Source organism: Maylandia zebra, linkage group LG13 (assembly GCF_041146795.1).
Source record: "Maylandia zebra isolate NMK-2024a linkage group LG13, Mzebra_GT3a, whole genome shotgun sequence".
Taxonomy (NCBI): Eukaryota; Metazoa; Chordata; class Actinopteri; order Cichliformes; family Cichlidae; genus Maylandia; species Maylandia zebra.
Genome location: NC_135179.1, coordinates 19,679,720 through 19,695,155, shown reverse-complemented (window position 1 = coordinate 19,695,155; position 15,436 = coordinate 19,679,720). Strand labels below are relative to the sequence as shown.

The following is a 15,436-nucleotide window of genomic DNA, read 5'->3' as shown; positions in this document are numbered from 1 at the left end:
CCTCCCACCCCTCACAAATTGCACCTATGTTTGCTTGTAAAAAAGAAAAGAAAAGCAGCAGCTGTTAAAGTTCTCATTGTTTCTGCGCACTAACAGCCTCATACTATTTCCTGTACAACAATAGCCATTGTTATGAATTTTATTTGGAAATTTCTTGACTGAACAAATTACCTCATTTGATGCTTGTGTTAGTCACGCTTCCTCTTTGATGATGATGATGATAGCCAAATTTTGCACTTTGTGCAAAATGTTTGGGACTCATGTCCAGCACAATGAAACGGTAAGCCAAGACATTACTGCCTCTGAAAGGAGATATGCAATAAAAGCCTAATTTAACTAACACAGCCAGGTGTTCAGCCAAAAGGGGAACTACATGTTAAAATTACCCAACCCTGGGAAACCCAGGATAGTTGTGGCTGGAGTCAGCTGCAACCCGAAGTGTTGATTTTGTCATTTTGACTCCAGGAGTTTCGTTTTTATGCCTTTGATTTACTCTTGCACAGTTCTTTTGGACTGTTAATCTTTTAATTATTACTACTGAGCTACAATGGTAAGAGGTAATGCTACTGTAAATAAAGGGTGGGTCTTCTTTTAGTACAAAAATGCAGTACTGAATTGTTTTACTTAAATAAAATAACATTTCTTTGAATTTTCTTTCATTTCCAATTATTGAGTAGCTTAAAGTAAGTTTTTATCTATGCTTTTCCCACACACTAGTCTTTATATGACACGCCAACATGACGTATTCTTCTTTAGCTTTCATGTCATATCCTGTTGGTTTTCTAGCTTATACACTTTTAGACCAATGGGAACCATGATAAACATCTGTGTGAATAAAGTGGAAGAGGTGATAATGACACACACCTTCACAGAACAAAAGTAGATTCATATTTTTTCCATCTTGTACCATATTTGAATAGAGTAACTTTGCAGAAATGCATGCACTTCTGACTGAATCATCTTTAAATAATCAGAATTCATATCTGAGTTTTGTACTTTTTAATTTTAGAAGTTAATTATTATTTTTATTTTTCTCTTTTTTTTTGCATTTCAATATAGATTCTTTTAAAGAGGAATAGCTTTATCACACCTCTTACACCATCCTTTAATTTATTGCAAGTCTAGGGCTTAGTTTAAAAAATCCCCTCTCGATCTCCTTTCTTTGGTATGCAGATGACTCACAGATTTACCTGCTACTGAAGCATAATCCATGATTTCTTTGAAGGCCTTACAGGTCTGTCTGGAAGATGGTAAGTCATGGATTCCTTTAAATTTTTTCAACTGAGATTACCAAAACACAGAAGTAATTGCATTGGGTGGTCCTGACCTCAGTTCTTTTACAATTTAGCACACTTTGAGCAAATTTAATCTAATGTTTCACACATTAACAGAGTAATGCTTCTTCCATCCATAGCTACTTGCAGAAGTGAAGCCATTCCTCTGTTTCAGAGTCTTTGAGAGAGCTATCCATGCCTTCCTGTTATCCAGACTTGACTAATATAATAATTTTTATTTAGATGTCTTCTGTTTACTGAGGTACTTTCACTTTATGTTTCCTTCCTTAAATTCTGTCATTTTTTCACATCATTTTAAGTTATTTGATTCATTTAGATGTGTAACACTTTGATCAACAGCTGTTCTCTTTCTCTCTTCTATGTAAATATATTTGACTTGACTTAAAATAAAACATGAATAGTGGATTAATGAGAAATTTGTGTCACCTGTGTTCTCAGGTTCTCTGTATTCAATCACGAATTACTCACTTCTGCTTTTCAGGGCAATTATTATAAGAAAGGTTTTGAGAATTTCAAAAGTAAGCAGTTTTGAAAGAGACCTGCACGCAATCACATACTTTGATTAATGAAATCTGTCTGGTTTTTAAAACCCGACAGCAAATGCAACAACAGAAAAGACAGCTGCAGGAAGGAGTATCAACACTGCTTTGTCATTACATCAGCTTGTAATCACATTTTGAATGGTGCAATCACATTGCCTCATTTATTGTACTTCTTCTTTGAGCTCATGTTACAAGAAATGATGAAATTGTAATTTATCCCAGACAATACAATTTTTAATTAATTTATTACATCATCTGCTCTAGGTATTTATGCTATTTCTTATTTTGTCCTCTTATCACCAATAGAGTTTTAGACTAATAACTCTTTGGGAATCCGTGATTTTATGCCCATCAAACTGGGTTATCTTTGGTATTTTTTGTATAATCACCTAAATAAATGGGAGCTAAATATGTGTTTATGTGACAGGCCGTTAGTAACAAAGAGCCCGAAGAGAGAATCTAAAATTGCTTGGTAGGTTGTGGTAAAGTTGCCTTTTACATTTAGCCACAACACTGATTCATCACTTCAGTTAGTGTTTTTATGCTTGAATGATTCATAAGTCAGTGTTAAGTGACCTGTAAAAGATTCCACTGAAAACGGTCAGGCACAGGAAGTAGACTGAAAATGAGTCAAAAGTAGTCAGTAATCTCCAGATAAAAACTTTAAAAGACCCTCAAAAACTCTAAGAACTACTACTCATGATCACTTTTAAAATTAAAATAACCTCTGTCTCCTTGGAAGTAAAATATTAGGCAGTGAGGGGTGGCCGAGACTTCTGCACAGTGCTGTATATAAATTCCTATTGTCTTTCAGCTTGTGCAGTGTACCGGTTGACTGTAGCTGTAGACATTGCACCACCTAGTGAGGAAATGAAGACATTACTATTTTTTAAAAGAAAAACATTTATTCTTGGTAAGAAATTGGTACAGCTTTTGTCGTTAAGCAAACAACCCAGATCATCATATATATATATTGATATATAATTTTGTGAAATTAAAAGAAAAACGTGACCCATTATTCACTGAGTTGCTTGGAAATCCCCCATCAAGTGGACAGACCTAAACCCCCATGTGTTCTGGGCCTGCCTGCTACGCATGCGCAGAAACTACGCCTGCCTGTCAGAGAGAGTGTACTTTCACTTTACATCGAAGTCGAGCTGTTTTTCAGTCGTTGTTGCCTGCCGGCCAAAACTACAGAAAGAACTACCACGCAAACTTCATCATTGAAGCCCTGTTTGATGGTCCAGTAGGGTAAAAGTGAATTTTCGCGGGCTGAGTCGGTGTATTTTAAACACTACATAGGAAAACGACCCGTAAACAACACTTAAAGCTAACTGAAGCAACAATGCTCTGACACATACAAAGTAAGCTAACTCTCCTCTGCCGACTCTGAGCTTCTGCACAGGTAAGTTGATTACATTTGTGAAGCAGGTTATGCTTTTAATTTAAAAGAATGTACAACTAGTCAAGTTATCTCTGAGTTATCAGACTGGCACTAAATCGTTACAACCGTCCAACAACAACAAATGACCAAAACAGATAGTTAGCTACAGTATTATAAAGCCTTAGTTACTGTAATTACAGCAGGAATAAAACATAAAAAATAAACCAACAACTACATAAGAAGCAATTAGCTTCAAGTGTAGAAGATTATATAAATTGGTATATGATAACCATGTTAAATGGATTTACTCACCTCTGTTATTCACATAAGAATGAATAGAATAAGAATGCACTATTGCATAAACGCATACTGTACAGAGCACCATACTGCTAACATTACCTGTTAACAGATAAGATGTAAATAATAACCTAAAAACTTTTTTTTCCTGATAGCTGAAGGCCCTTACAAACTACCTCTGGTGCCTGGTGATTGCAGCAGATCTGACAGTATGGAGCGGGCTGCACTCAAACAGAGCCAGCCTTGTGGCTCTTGGGAGAGGAAGGAAAGACTTGGGACGGGAGGCTTTGGGCACGTCTACCTATACCAGCACCTTGTAAGTTCTGTCATCCATCTGTACATCTCTGAAAACATGAACCGGGTGTGCCTTTGATTTGTTTTAACTCCCTGTATGTGTTCGCAACAGGAGTCAGGAGAGAAGATTGCTGTGAAACTTTGCAGACTGGAGCTGAACTCTAAGAACAAAGACCGCTGGACGAGAGAGATTCAGATCATGAAGAAGTGAGCAGTAATTGTCTGTTTGAACAGACAGGGTGTTATTTGAACTTATTTCACTGTACATTGTGTTGTTTTCTACTGTGACAGCGAGTTTGGTGCTCTTTATGTGCAGGCTGAATCACGTGAACGTTGTTCAGGCCAGAGATGTTCCAGCAGAGTTGAGCTCCATTGCGATAAATGATCTACCACTGCTAGCCATGGAGTATTGCTCAAAAGGAGACCTACGCAAGGTAGCACATGGATATTTAATAAAAACCCTAAACACTTTTTTATCTTTTAAAGTATCCAAGTAACCAATATAATTCTTTATTCAGGTGCTGAATAAACCAGAAAATTGTTGTGGCCTAAAGGAGAGTGAAGTCCTTGCACTGCTCAGTGACATTGGTAATATTTTTAATCAGTTTTACATTATTTAAAAAAGTCATACATATTGATGCATAATCTGTACAATTTTACAGGTTCTGGTATTCAATATCTCCATGAAAATAAGGTCATTCACAGAGACCTAAAGCCAGAGAACATAGTTTTGCAAGAGATTGATGGGAAGGTAAACTAGCTTTTCTTTTGTACATGCACGCACAAGTTTTGAATACACATAATATGACTTTGTATTCCTTGCTTTCATTATGGAAATATGTTTCCTCCAGCACGTGCATAAAATCATTGATCTTGGTTATGCAAAAGACTTAGATCAGGGCAGTCTTTGTACATCCTTTGTTGGAACTCTCCAATATCTGGTAAGTGTTGTTTCACAAATATATTCCTTTGCTGTCAATGTGTTTTTAATATACGGTATGTTAAAAATCAGACCCTGTTATTATTAACTTGTCTGTCTGTATGCCAGGCCCCAGAGCTGTTTGAGAACAAGCCTTACACTGTAACGGTGGACTACTGGAGCTTTGGAACAGTAATCTTTGAATGCACTTGTGGCTTTCGCCCCTTTCTTCACCACATGCAGCCTGTACAATGGTGAGTCAACATAGCAACGATGCATGAATACTCGGGAATCTGGGCGTTAGTGAACTTCCAAATTAGTAAGGCCATTAACGCCTCTATAATGTGAGAGTTTATTATTCCTCTCCTTATTTTTGTCATATAAATACTGTTACAATGGTAGATTTTCAGAGTGAACGTGGTCAGCGTTTCAAATAAAGAGACCAAATGACGTACAAGGTAACATCTGAGTCAAAACCTCAAGGTACTCTTGCCTCTGTATGATGTCAGAAAGAGGGAATATCCATAATATGTTCATCCTGGGCACATAACTCTGGCTGTGAACACTGAATTCCCACCCACCCAATGTTCACATATTTTTTTTGCAATCAGAAGAAAATTGGCCTAAAGGGAGACAAGTTAAAACAATTTGTTTTGGATAGCGGATGAACTGAAGGGCTGCACCAGTGTAAGAGATACAGTGGGGCAAAAAAGTATTTAGTCAGCCACCGATTGTGCAAGTTCCCCCACTTAAAATGATGACAGAGGTCAGTAATTTGCACCAGAGGTACACTTCAACTGTGAGAGACAGAATGTGAAAAAAAAATCCATGAATTCACATGGTAGGATTTGTAAAGAATTTATTCGTAAATTAGGGTGGAAAATAAGTATTTGGTCACCTCAAACAAGGAAAATCTCTGGCTCTCACAGACCTGTAACGTCTTTTGTAAGAAGCTTTTCTGTCCCCCACTCGTTACCTGTATGAATGGCACCTGTTTGAACTCATCATCTGTATAAAAGACACCTGTTCACAGCCTCAAACAGTCAGACTCCAAACTCCGCCATGGCCAAGACCAAAGAGCTTTCGAAGGACACCAGGAAAAGTATTGTAGACCTGCACCAGACTGGGAAGAGTGAATCTACAATAGGCAAGCAGCTTGGTGTGAAAAAATCAACTGTGGGAGCAATCATCAGAAAATGGAAGACATACAAGACCACTGATAATCTCCCTCGATCTGGGGCTCCACGCAAGATCTCATCCCGTGGGGTCAAAATGATCATGAGAACGGTGAGCAAAGATCCCAGAACCACACGGGGGGACCTGGTGAATGACCTGCAGAGAGCTGGGACCAAAGTAACAAAGGTCACCATCAGTAACACACTACAACGGCAGGGAATCAAATCCCGCAGTGCCAGACGTGTTCCGCTGCTGAAGCCAGTGCATGTCCAGGCCCGTCTGAAGTTTGCCAGAGAGCACATGGATGATACAGCAGAGGATTGGGAGAATGTCATGTGGTCAGATGAAACCAAAGTAAAACTTTTTGGTATAAACTCAACTCGTCGTGTTTGGAGGAAGAAGAATACCGAGTTGCATCCCAAGAACACCACACCTACTGTGAAGCATGGGGGTGGAAACATCATGCTATGGGGCTGTTTTTCTGCCAAGGGGACAGGACGACTGATCCGTGTTAAGGACAGAATGAATGGGGCCATGTATCGTGAGATTTTGAGCCAAAACCTCCTTCCATCAGTGAGAACTTTGAAGATGAAACGAGGCTGGGTCTTCCAACATGACAATGATCCAAAACACACCGCCCGGGCAACAAAGGAGTGGCTCCGTAAGAAGCATTTGAAAGTCCTGGAGTGGCCTAGCCAGTCTCCAGACCTCAACCCCATAGAAAATCTGTGGCGGGAGTTGAAAGTCCGTGTTGCTCGGCGACAGCCCCAAAACATCACTGCTCTCGAGAAGATCTGCATGGAGGAATGGGCCAAAATACCAGCTACTGTGTGTGCAAACCTGGTAAAGACCTATAGTAAACGTTTGACCTCTGTTATTGCCAACAAAGGTTATGTTACAAAGTATTGAGTTGTATTTTTGTTATTGACCAAATACTTATTTTCCACCCTGATTTACGAATAAATTCTTTACAAATCCTACCATGTGGATTCATGGATTTTTTTTCACATTCTGTCTCTCACAGTTGAAGTGTACCTCTGGTGCAAATTACTGACCTCTGTCATCATTTTAAGTGGGGGAACTTGCACAATCGGTGGCTGACTAAATACTTTTTTGCCCCACTGTACACTATATGGACCGGGCCACCTACTCCTAAAACCTACAAGAGCTGCTCCACCATAGAAACCTGTGCCACGAAGCTCCTGGGGCACAGTTTTTGTGTTGATTTTATCATTAACTGCAGGTTTACAACTCTGCAGTTAATGATTCAGCAGAGTGCTGGCAATTATCCGCCCCAGCACTTGGTGACCACTCTATAACTTTACATGGTTTGCCACTGTGTGGCTGAGTTGGTGCTGTTCCCAAACACTTCCGCTAATCTTGAAAGAAAATTCACAAACTCACTTGTTGTAATGGTGGATGACAACAGCTTTAACAGAGCCACATTCAAAATTCAGCAAGCTGATTAGAGAAATCCAGTCTTTCACAAATGTTCGTAAAGGCAGATTGCAAGGCTAGATACTCGATTTTCTTTACACCGATGGCAATGAGACTGAAAGAATCTGAAAAGATTAAGAGATGTGACCCAATACGATATAATGAATATTTTGAACTGAATCATGCAAAACTACCCCAGTAGAATCTAGGAATAAAAATATGGGGCTAGAAATCGAAACATCACTGGTAAACGTTCTGATTTTGACACCTCTACGCAGCTGATGTGCTACGTAAATACAAATAAAGCCTCTTAGTAAGGTGTCGTTCCATCACTTGCTGACACAGCAGCTAAAATGTGCAATGTTTACTCAAGTCTCTGTGACTCCACTGGAGGAGTGGTGCACCATTCATTCAGAAGATATTCACTCATTTTGTGTTTTTGTTATGGTGGTGTATACTGCTGTCTACCATGTATCACTAAAATGTCCCTTAAAATTGGGTCAAAAATGCCAGAACATATGATTCATATCATTTGTATCATCCTCATGGATGAATTATCTGCCTTTATTGTGTTTCTACTGGGGCTTTATGACAAATTTAGGGCTCCCTATCTGGATTTTTACCTTAATTACTGTTATTTATCCTCTTCATAGATAGAAAAAACACCTGTGTAATGTGAAGACCTGTTAATAAAAGTAGAAGTAATGTAAAGAGAGAGCATGGGCTTTGTTTTTAACGTGTTTTCCTGCTTTGGTAGGACAAGCAAAGTCAAGAACAAAGGTCCCAAAGACATCATGGCAGTAGAAGATATGAATGGAGAAGTCAGATTTTCTACACATCTTCCATATCCCAACAATCTCAGCAGGTAGACTTAAAAAGACACTTTTTGTACCCAACAGTTGAGCTTCTTTCATTATAAGTAGCATCTGACCTCTCTGAGTTTGTTTCAAGGCCGCTGCTGGAACCAGTCGAGTCTCTTCTCCAAATGTTGTTATTGTGGGACCCTGCGATGCGTGGTGGCGGCCTGGATCCTGGCGCAAACAAGCCGTACTTCTACACAGCTCTGCAGAATATTCTCAACATGAAGGTTAATATTTTGAACCTTGCTAGACTCACTTAAACCAGGTTATATGGAATGCTTTTGTGGTTTTATACATGTGACCGGACTGAGAAAGGATAGCAAGCAAAAGAAGCCTGTCATTCTGCATATTTATTTCTTCAGATCATTCATGTGTTGGATATGACCTCAGCCCAGCTGCATTCAGTGGTTTTGGGTGCTGAGGATAGTTTACACTCCCTGCAGCTTAGCCTGCAGATGCAGACTCAGAGTCACATCCCCCCGCTGAGTCAGGAGCTGCTGTTGGAGACGGGAATCTCCCTTGACCCTCGAAGACCGCTCGCGCACTGTCTGCCAGATGGACTGGTATGTGACACATAAAAACAAATATGAAATGTGAAACAGGTGCAGACCTGTGACCTACTTTTTTTTCATCTTAAACATTTTGGTTGTTTTGAAATATTGGGGTTTTTCCAGAGTTAAACTGCTTTGTTGTTGTCATGTTTTAACAGTGTGGTAAATTTAACTGGAATTGACTGTTTCCAGCTGAATCCAGCAAAGGGCAAAGTAAAAATTAAGCAAGTCAGATTAGTCAGTTATTACTGACAATGCTGAATATATAGGAATGACTTGTTTCCAGTCTCTGGAATAATCCAGCAGGAGAGTGTTTGTTATTACCGATGATTATTAGTTAAACATTAAACATTGCTTAAACACATGATTATACCCAGAACAATATTCATTCTCTGCTTTCAGCGTGGCTGGGACACCTTTATAGTCTACCTGTTTGATAAGAGCCTAACCAAGTACTCTGGACCGCTGACTGCCAGACCTTTGCCAGACAGTGTCAACTTTATTGGTGAGCTATAAAACTGTATATTGAGCTCGTAAACATTACTCAGCAGATCTTTGGAGATTGTCTTTTAGCCTTGGAAGATAGTGACTAAGAAAATTGTGAGTGGTTACATGAAGCCATTTATTTAACTTTTAAAAGTCTCAGATCCATGAATATCCCTCAGCTGTCTTAAACATCTAGTTAAATTAGTATATCTTTATGAGGTTCTTAACTGATGGAGATCTTACATAATGTTTACATAAAGGTTAATTACAGGAAGTGAACAAACCTAGGTGGCAGTGTGCATAATTATAATGAGATTTGGGTCTTTGTGAATGCTTTTTAGAAGCATGAAGCAAAATTGTTTCAATGTGGTGTCTAAATCAATGTGGTATTAACTAACTTTGTGTACTCTCTATGGTCTCAGTGAGGGAGACTAAGACACAGCTGCCACTGTCTGCTCTTAGAAAGGTGTGGGGTGAAGCGGTCAGCTACATCTGTGGACTGAAAGAGGATTACAATCGCCTATACCAAGGGCAGAGGGCTGCTATGTGAGTACATAAAACACCACGCATAAAAAATGCACTACTTCAAGAAATTACCTGAACATTTGATAATCAGTAAATAAGTCAAATCAGTAAAACACAAAGTGGGTTACATCAGTTTGTCCAGTTGGGAAGCACACTGGACAAACTGTGAATCTGTGAACCTGTTTCACCTGCTTTGGTGCAAATAAAAGTGACAACAGGAGCGCTAAAAAGACAGAAAAAGATAATCCCAAAAAGTTTAGCAGGTGGTGGCCAAAGACCATTGCTTTCTCCTTATCCCTCCTGACTGAGCTTTGCATTTTGCAAGTACACTTGTCATTGATATTAGCGTCAGCAAACCAAGAGATACCACGAGATATTGAGAACAATGAGCGCTGGAGAGGGCCTTAGAAGAACCTGATCTCATCTCAAGAGAACAGGGCACCACTTTTATTTGCACCAAAGCAGGTGAAATAGATTTGCAATGCTTTATGTTTCATTCCTTAAGTTTAACTGACTTTGTGTAATACTGTGATGAAGGAGTGATCCCTTAATTGTCTTTTGGAGCAGTGTGCATTCAGGTACTCAAACGTTTTAACATGTATGTGTCTACGTAGGCTGAGTTTGCTACGCTTCAACACCAACTTAACGCGCTACAAGAACATGCTGTTCTCCCAGTCGCAGCAGCTCCAAGCCAAACTGTCTTTCTTTAAGACGAGCATCCAGCATGACCTTGAGCAGTACACCAAGCAGAGCAAGGCTGGGATCTGTGAGTGGATGCTACTGTCCTGTTACAACACTGTTAACTCATTACTGAAGTCTTAACTTGACTATATCTTATTGTTGTGCTGTTGTTGTTATCTGAAGCTTCGGAAAAAATGCTGAAGAAATGGCATGAAAATGAAGAGAAAGCTGATGAATTTACAAAGGTGAGGCGGTTTTAAATTCAGTAATTCTTCACAAACTTTCTTTAAAGTTTAAAGACAGCTAAGAGTGTTTTGGTTTGGTTTTTTTTCTGCAGGTTGCAGATGTGGGGTATCTGGATGAAGAGATAGTGGCTCTACATTCGGAGATTGTGGAGCTCCAAAGGAGTCCTTTTGCTAGGAGACAAGGGGATGTGATGGAGCAGCTGTGAGTATATCTGTGATACAAACTTATACTATAGCCCTCTCTTGTAACACCATAGTAAAAGTCCAGTGTAAGAACTGGATTATATTTTAAGGGAGGCTTATGTACTGTATAATTTACTTTATTGCTTATACTACTCTTTAGAAATCCCTATTAGACTAAAAATAAAAATGGAAAATGGTCTTAATTGTCCACATTAGCTTCACGTAAACATCAGAATACTTTTCGGAGGGATTTTATCATACATGATTATTTGGAGAGAAATGTAAGCATATCCTTTAAAAATAACTGCCGTATGCATGTGTTTATTCTGTCTACTTGTTTAGTGAGCAAAAGGCTATTGAACTCTACAAGCAACTTAAGGCTAAATGCAAAAGTAAGTACAAGTCATTCCAAAAATAAAATAGCAGAGATGCTTTTTGCCAATTAGAGTGCAGGTAATTCTGATAAAGCTTCTAATAAACAAGTTACAAACTGTGCAAAAGGTCTTGTTGATCAAATGTATCATTTTGGTCCCAAAAGATTTTTCAAATTTTTTTAGATTAAAAAACAGAAGTTATGGTAGTTGTGTAGTATATCCAAATATTTTATGTACATGATTGTGTAAGTGTGTCTTCTGCAGCCTCTGACCCTCCACATGGCTACAGTGACAGTTCAGACATGGTAAAGACCATTCTTCAGACAGTTCAGAACCAGGACAGAGTGCTGAAAGACATGTACACCCACCTGAGGCAAGTTTAATTTTAACAGACACACACAAACATGTCTAGTTTAGCCCACCTAAGGCACAATTTTACAGTTCCCTGTGGGCCACGTGTGATTTTTTTTCCATCTTTCTCTTTCTCTGTAGCACAATTCTGGTGTGTAAGCAGCGCATCATGGATTTGTTCCCTAAACTGGAGAAGGCGTTAAAAAACATAACAACTGCAGAAACAGTAGTGATGCAGATGCAAGTGTCGAGACAGAGAGAGTTCTGGTACCTTCTCAAGATTGCCTGTGTAAGCATTTAATAGTTGGCACAGCAGAAAATATTCTTGGGGATGAGCAGTGTTTAGGGAACATAAAGGTTTGAATATAGTCAAATGAGACTGTTGCTAATACAGGGTGTGATTGTGTTTTCAGGCCCAGAGCAGTTCTCCATCTCCTTCACTTACACAGCCTTCCACTGACAGGTGAGATCAGTTTAATATCTGAAAAATACTACTGAAGTTAACAGCTACAATAATCTGTCACACTGTTTTGAGATTATCTCCCAAATGTAAGGATTTTATGTGTAGTTTAGAAGATGAATCTTTGCACAAAACCACCACTAGAGGTCACTCTTTGGTCTTTAAAATCTCAGTTTGTAGGGGGAAAAAAAAGACCCCCAACCCTCCTTATAGTCTGTTTTTTCTTTCAGTGAAACAGTTCATCATTTACTTGATGAAAATCAACGTTATCTGAGTCAGCTAACGTCTTTGCTGCAAGACGCCACCCAAGAGATGGAGCACAGTATTATGGTATGGCAGAGATGTGTTTTTATGTTCTGCTCATGTATATCAGCAAATTACCAAGTTGTTTTTTATTAGAGCACTAATTAACAGCTAATTATTGGAGACTGGCACAAAAGTACTGAGCGAATATGTTGCTTCTCTGTGCAGGATCAGGATTGGAGCTGGACTCAGTATGGAGCAATGAAAGTGAAGCCTCAGACGCTCTAGAAACTCACCAGATATCACACACTTTAAAAAGTGCTCTATCAGAGTCACACTATGTGAAAGCTTTGTTATTCCTCACAGGTCCTTTACATTTATGTAATGCTGTTGACTAGAATGTATGAAACAGCACGATGTGGTAAGCTACAGACAATTTAATTTGAAGTATATTTTTGAATGTTAAAAAATATTTCCAGCTGTAGATACAAGATATTTATTTTACTGGCAATACTGACTAAAGGTAAAAACTGCTGCTGTGCATGATTGAATGTGAATAAATTTCTAGAAACTTGTAGTACATGTACAAGGTTTTGAATTTGTTCAATGTTTAGTTTCTATCTGCACGGGTGAAACTTTTTTACATTCACGCAGTGGAGCACACACAAAATGCAGGTTTAAAATTCTCCTGGGATTTGCTGAAATCCAAACTGCAAGAATGCAGAAAAGTCTAATGTAAAATATGATGCAAAACCAGACAATAGTCTACGATACTGTATTTGTACTGACAGTAAAGGGAAATAGGAACAAAACCTGTGATATGCCAAATTACACAATAATTGGGCCTTGCAATAATTTGAAGAAAACAGTAAATATCAGATGATCGCCTGTGAGTTAGCGCTTTGGCAATAGTCGGAAGGAAAAACTCCCTTTTAACATGAAAAAGCTTGGCTGTGTGTCGCAACCAGTTTGGGGTGAGGGGACAAACGTAGGACAAAGGCATGCAGTGGAAGAGAGACAGAGATGAATTATAACTAATACTCAAAAGGAAAGTGGTGTATAAACACGCAGGAAGAGAAAAGACGTGTGTGAAGAAGAAACACTGTGCATCATGAGAGCCCCTAGCAGCCTAGGTCTATTGCAGTGTAACTAAGGGAGGATTCACCTGATCCAGACCTAACTATATGCTTTATCAAAAAGGCAAGTTTTAAGCCTAAGTGTAAAAGTAGAGAGGGTATCTGTCTCCTGAATCCAAACTAGGTGGTGGTTCCACAGAAGAAGGGCCTGAAAGCTGAAGACTCTGTCACCAATTCTACTTTTAAAGACTCTGGTAACCATAAGCAAGCCCGCAGTCTAAGCACAAATAACTCTAATGGGGTGATAGAGTACTATAAGGCCATTAAGATAAGATAGGGAATGATTATTCAAGACCTTGGTGAGAAAGACTTTAAGTTTATCCTGCTTTTAACAGAAGATAAGCCAATATAGAATAAAAATGCTCTCTCTAGTCCTTGATCATCTGAAGGCTTTTCAGTGAATTTTTCACACATTCTGATAATAACGAACTACATTAGTACAATGTACGAAGAGGACTCTCCATGTACATGAACAAACTGGGTTCTATTACACAACTGCAGCGCAGTACCTTTAATACCCACAGGGTGCGCTAAAGGTCTTATGGAGTGATAAAATGGTAAATGGCCTGCATTTGTATAGCGCTTTTCTAGTCCCTAAGGACCCCAAAGCGCTTCACACTACATTCAGTCATTCACACACACATTCACACACTGGCGATGGCAAGCTACATTGTAGCCACAGCTGCCCTGGGGCGCACTGACAGAGGCGAGGCTGCCGGACACTGGCGCCACCGGGCCCTCTGACCACCACCAGTAGGCAAACATGGGGTTAGTATCTTGCCCAAGGATATTTGGCATGCAGCCAGGAGGCAGCCTGGGATCGAACCACCGACCTTCTGATCAGGTGCTCTGCCACCTGAGCTACAGCCACCCCATGATAAATGGAAATTTCAAATTTTTGGTTAAAATTGTTGTCAATATATAGAGAGAGCCACAACAGTGAGTGCTCACAGCCATCTGTAAAAGACCACAAAGGATATATCATGGTTTAGGGGACAATCCCACAACCTTTACCATTATGGAAGCAGTGTGGGATTATCTTGACAGAGAGCAAATGCAGAACAAAAGCCAGCCAGTATCAAAAGAAGATATTTGAATATGTTTTTATAGTATTCATACCAAAAATGATGAATGCAGATGCTTCACTGGCTGATGAGCTGAACACGTTTTATGCTCGCTTCGACGCCGCAGCAATTAAAACAACAAACGGCTGCGCGCGCTTGGAGTGCACCAGTGAAGAAAATGCATTCGTCATCACAGAGCATGCCGTGAGGAACACCTTCAGGAGGGTGAACACCAGGAAGGCAGCAGGACCAGATGCAATCCCTGGCCGGGTCCTTAGAGCCTGCGCTGATCAACTAGCACCGGTGTTCACGGAGATCTTCAACCTCTCCCTGGCCCAAGCTGTGGTTCCCACGTGCTTCAAACAGTCCATTATTGTCCCTGTTCCAAAGAAACAACAGCCCGCTTGCCACAATGACTACCGTCCAGTAGCACTGACTTCAATTGTGATGAAGTGTTTTGAAAGACTGATGAGAGATCACATCACTTCTTCACTTCCTGCCACCATCGACTCACTTCAGTTTGCTTACCGGACTAATCGTTCCACAGACGATGCCATATCTCACCTGCTCCACACATCCCTGAGTCACCTGGACACTGGCAGAGGGAATTATGTTAGGATGCTGTTCGTGGACTACAGTTCAGCATTCAACACAATAATTCCCTCTAAGCTTTTCACCAAGTTGACGGATCTAGGACTCAGCTCATCACTGTGTCAGTGGATCCTCAACTTCCTCACAGACAGACCCTAATCAGTGAGGGTGGGAAAACAAGTCTCCCCCTCCATCTCACTCAGCACTGGAGTGCCTCAGGGCTGTGTTTTAAGCCCCCTGCTGTACTCACTGTACACTTATGACTGTGTAGCCACATCCGACACCACCTCCATTGTCAAGTTTGCTGACGACACTGTTGTTGTGGGCCTGATCTCCGACAAC

At 39.9% G+C, this 15,436-nt stretch overlaps 1 protein-coding gene across 1 annotated transcript; it reads left to right on the top strand.

Annotated features, from left to right (window-relative positions):
* The first annotated feature begins 2,949 nt into the window (after positions 1 to 2,949).
* LOC101487089 (inhibitor of nuclear factor kappa-B kinase subunit alpha) lies at positions 2,950 to 12,877 on the top strand. The gene is made up of 22 exons (XM_004555905.3): positions 2,950 to 3,242; positions 3,674 to 3,834; positions 3,925 to 4,019; positions 4,129 to 4,246; positions 4,331 to 4,400; positions 4,475 to 4,563; positions 4,664 to 4,753; positions 4,861 to 4,985; positions 8,102 to 8,209; positions 8,296 to 8,431; positions 8,567 to 8,767; positions 9,158 to 9,260; positions 9,664 to 9,787; positions 10,381 to 10,532; positions 10,631 to 10,692; positions 10,785 to 10,894; positions 11,218 to 11,267; positions 11,514 to 11,622; positions 11,742 to 11,889; positions 12,014 to 12,063; positions 12,291 to 12,390; positions 12,532 to 12,877. Exons 2-22 carry the CDS (start codon positions 3,730 to 3,732, stop codon positions 12,589 to 12,591), a joined length of 2,205 nt encoding a protein of 734 aa, XP_004555962.2. The 5' UTR covers positions 2,950 to 3,242; positions 3,674 to 3,729; the 3' UTR covers positions 12,592 to 12,877.
* Positions 12,878 to 15,436: the final 2,559 nt, after the last annotated feature.

What these genes read in the sequence shown, in the direction of transcription:
- LOC101487089 (XM_004555905.3), top strand. Translation starts at nt 3,730, where the DNA reads ATGGAGCGGGCTGCACTCAAACAGAGCCAGCCTTGTGGCTCTTGGGAG. An exon ending in TTGGAACTCTCCAATATCTG is followed by an intron (nt 4,754 to 4,860) that starts GTAAGTGTTGTT and finishes TCTGTATGCCAG; the next exon opens with GCCCCAGAGCTGTTTGAGAA. An exon ending in AGATGGAGCACAGTATTATG is followed by an intron (nt 12,391 to 12,531) that starts GTATGGCAGAGA and finishes TTCTCTGTGCAG; the next exon opens with GATCAGGATTGGAGCTGGAC.